Here is a 4,094-nt window from a genome sequence, read left to right as displayed (position 1 = left end):
TTTCACTGAACTCCCACCTGTGAATAGATGGAAATACCTGCTAGTAATAATCGACCATCTGACTCACTGGGTGGAAGCAATACCTGCTGGAAGGGCAACAACAAACTTTGTAATTAAAGTACTACTTGAGAATATAATTCCTAGATATGGAATGGTATATAGTATAGATTCAGACAGAGGGACTCATTTCACCTCAAAAATACTTAAAGGAATAACAATTGCGTTAGGGATAACGTGGAAACACCATACTCCCTGGCACCCCCAAAGTTCAGGGAGGGTTGAGCGAATGAACCAGACTCTGAAGCAAGCCCTAACTAAATTGATGATTGAAACTCAGATGTCATGGGTTAAATGTTTACCCCTGGCCTTACTGCGTATTCGAACCCAACCCAGGACAGACCTTGGCCTATCGCCCTATGAAATGCTTTATGGAATGCCTTATATCTGGCTAAAAGATGCAGTAGGTGACTATAGCAATATTGATGCTAAATTAAGGCCATACATACAAACACTTGCAAAAAGGTTGACAGAAATAAGAGAACTAGGAGCTTTAGCTCAAACAGCACCCTTAGATTTCAAGATACATAAAATAAACCCTGGGGATTGGGTCCTAATAAAGAGATGGAAAGAAACTTCTTTAACCCCATTTTGGGAAGGTCCCTTCCAGGTACTGCTTACGACAGAGACTGCAGTGCATACAGCAGAACGAGGGTGGACACACGCGACCAGAGTGAAGGGACCTGTTGATCCAGCACCCCTGAAAGAGTGGACTGTGTCGTCAGCGCCTGGGGACCTACGACTTAAACTCCAAAAAAGACCTTTATGAATTCATCACCGGAATAGAGAAAACATATCGAAGGCTGGAATGAGTTATCCCCAGAACAAAGAGACTTAAAGGCTCGAGAGGTATTTCCTGAAAGTTTCTGTATAAAACCTAGCCTGAGATCTTGGTTTCAGTTAGTCCCAGGACAAATTTTAAGGAGACAACGGTTTGTTTCCTAGAAAGAAGGAGCCATCCCTTGGCAGAGTGGAGGGGCAGGTGCATATTTTACTAATCGTTTAGTTAACCCAATCCTGGTGTTAGCTTGTGACCTTGAAAAAGAAGATCCCCTAACTCCTGGACCACCACCACCAAATCGTATACGCTGTATAAAACATCCGTGGGCTCAGCATGATGGTTGGGTAGAGTGTCAGTGTAGGCACTGTCACCGTAAATGGTCCTGTGTGGCCTTTAACCGACATATACATTGCCCTGTGTGTCGTGACACACAAGGAGGTCAACCCCAATTGGAGTCAGTACAGATAAATAAGCTGTTCTGTGGGTGGGAATTGTTATTACCAGTAAATTGGGAAATATTTGAAACTGACTGGTATGCAGCATTGAGATACAGTGCGGAGAAATTCTCTGAAGAAACAGCCCAAATTGACTGCCCGCTGGATGACTTTAACTTTATAGACCCCATGTAAAGAATGTCACAATGGCTAACGATTTATATACTGACTAATTAGTGGGAATAATAATTTTGTTGACAGAATCCGTTGTTGTGAGATGAAGTGAACCTTTACCTGGAAACGGAAAGCTGGGCCTTAATTAAATCAGAAAATCTAAAAGGGGCAAGACCAGGTTAACCTCTGAACCTGCCACTGACAGCCAGCCACGGGATGCAACCCCGTTTGGGCATGGGCCGTGGAGGCTTAAGTTATGCTGGACCCTTTTGGATACTCTGCTGCTTTTGGGCTCATGCCCTGTCTGATGAGTGTGCGAAATGCTACCAAATTACACGATACAAAGGTCGTATGATTCAAAGTTTAAGCTACCACTCATTTGTCAACAAAGTCTGTTATGACTCTAGAGAAATGAATACTTGCAACACGGATTCTCGGCAAATATGGGTGGCAAAAAATTTAGGAAGAGGGGGAACCAGGCTGGGACTTAGCTGTCCTAGGGGAGAGGAATGGATTTGTTTCACTCAAGAGGGCCATTGGGACATTTCTGACGGTGGTGGAATGCAGGACATGAAAAGGGAGGAAATAATAAAACAGAGGGTGCAAACTACATTGAAAAAAACCACACAAAGAAAGCCTTCCAACATAGGTGACTTGTACCAGAAATTGAAAGACAAACTAGGAGAGGATTGGCAACTCCCGGGTTATGGAACTAATTTATATATTGATCTAATGGAACATATTGTTCAAACCCTGAATTTACCTAAGTGCTGGATTTGTAGTGGGCCTCTGATGACAGAGGAGTGGCCCTGGAAAGGTACTGGTCTCACCCCATGGGAAATTTTAAAATGGAATCATTCCCAGAGAGCATCAGAATCTAGGCCCCAAGGTTGGATTCTAATTTCTGATGTAATTGGGCAAGAATGCATTGAACGAAGAGGTAGAGAAACATATAAAACTAAAGTAGGAGAGTCCCCATGCCTATCAGTGAAAATAATAAATACCACGGGAGAATACTGGTGGCCAAAGAAACCGTTAGGATATTGGACTAACAATATGACTGCAGATTGTACTTGGCATGATGAAGCTCAAAGCTGGTGGTGTAATGACACAGATGTGAAAAACCCTTTTGAGAGCATAGAAGAATTAAAAATATATTGGGACCAAGCAAGTAGTACTGATTTAGAATGGGCAGCTCCGGAAGGATTATTTTGGATATGTGGAAAGCGAGCATATACACAGCTCCCTAAAGACTGGAGAGGAGTCTGTACACTAGGTATAATCCAACCAGGGTTCTTTTTACTGCCCCCTGAAAAAGGTATGAGTTTAGGTGTACCTTTGTATGATGATTATGGAACCATACGTCGAGAGAAAAGGGAAGACATTGGGGGAATGCAAAAGTGGTACGATGATGAATGGCCTCCTGAACGAATCATTGCTACTTACGGACCAGCTACTTGGGCCCAAGATGGGTCCTGGGGTTATCGAACCCCCATATACATGCTAAATAGGATTATCCGCCTCCAAGCAGTCATGGAAATAGTAGCCAATAAGACAGTTCAAACTCTGGATCTAATCACAAGTCAGCAATCAAAAACCCGAGCAGCTGTGTACCAGAATAGGCTCGCCTTAGATTATCTGTTAGCCGAGGAAGGGGGTGTGTGTGGTAAATTTAACACTTCGGATTGTTGCTTACAAATTGATGATAATAGACAGGCAGTTATGGATATTGCAAAGGATATCAGAAAACTAACTCATGTACCTGTACAAAAATGGAACTCCATGCTTGACAGCAAATGGTGGGATAACTTGCTAGGAACAGCTTGGTGGAAGAAAGTAGGATTCTTTCTATTATGCGCGTTGGCCAGTATAATATTTTTACCATGTTTAATCCCTTGTTTCATTAGATTGATAGTTTCTGTAGTACAAGGAATGCAAATATCCACAATGCCGATAGATCCAAAGACGGCTCAAAGTGCCAAGGTACTGTTAGTCACCAGAACTCCACCTTCTCGGGACGAAGAAAATGTCAAATTAGTATTGTCCAGATTAGAACAAAAAACTCGAATTAATAATTTTATGGAAAGAGGGGAGGGATTGTGATAAATTGAGAAAATAATTCGAGTTGATTAAGAGGAGACAGTGAAGGGTCAATATGACCTGGAGAGAAAAGAAAAACAAGTCGTAAAACTTAATTGGGGCCCTGTGAAGAGATAAAACAAGTTACCTCCCTTTTTACCTTGTGTAGGATTTATAGTGAGACAATTTTGTTTAGTTAGATAGATAATAGGACCTTTCTTGAAATTTATAACAATTTTGTTTAGTTAGATAGATAATAGGACCTTTCTTGAAATTTATAACTTTGTAGCAAGCAAACATCTGCAGAGTGTCTGATTTGACAATATATTATGGATGCTAGATAATAGGACCTTTCTTGAAATTTATAACTTTGTAGCAAGTAAACATCTGCAGAGCTTCTGATTTGACAATATACTATGAATGCTTATAGATAACATTCTTGTTAAAAGAAAAACATCTGTTGAATGTCTGACTCAACAATGTGTAATGTTTATGCTTATGTATAATGAATATTCATGAAGTAGCTGGAAATAAATGTAGGACAACTATCTTCTTTGGGTGTGACAGGC

At 41.1% G+C, this 4,094-nt stretch overlaps 1 protein-coding gene across 1 annotated transcript; it reads left to right on the top strand.

Annotated features, from left to right (window-relative positions):
- The first annotated feature begins 609 nt into the window (after positions 1-609).
- On the top strand, positions 610-3,861 carry LOC127464160 (endogenous retrovirus group 3 member 1 Env polyprotein-like). Its single transcript, XM_051774331.1, has 2 exons — positions 610-3,720; positions 3,775-3,861. Exon 1 carries the CDS (start codon positions 1,663-1,665, stop codon positions 3,547-3,549), a length of 1,887 nt encoding a protein of 628 aa, XP_051630291.1. The 5' UTR covers positions 610-1,662; the 3' UTR covers positions 3,550-3,720; positions 3,775-3,861.
- The last annotated feature ends 233 nt before the right edge of the window (positions 3,862-4,094 follow it).

This window comes from Manacus candei, unplaced genomic scaffold (assembly GCF_025592945.1).
Source record: "Manacus candei isolate 608988 ecotype Guabito, Panama unplaced genomic scaffold, ASM2559294v1 h1tg000197l, whole genome shotgun sequence".
In the NCBI taxonomy this organism is placed as follows: domain Eukaryota; kingdom Metazoa; phylum Chordata; class Aves; order Passeriformes; family Pipridae; genus Manacus; species Manacus candei.
Note: the sequence above shows the minus strand (reverse complement) of the source record. Positions and strands in the feature narration are given on the sequence as shown.

Bases quoted from the DNA above. Each gene is read 5' to 3' on its own strand.
- LOC127464160 (XM_051774331.1), top strand. From the start codon at position 1,663: ATGCAACCCCGTTTGGGCATGGGCCGTGGAGGCTTAAGTTATGCTGGA.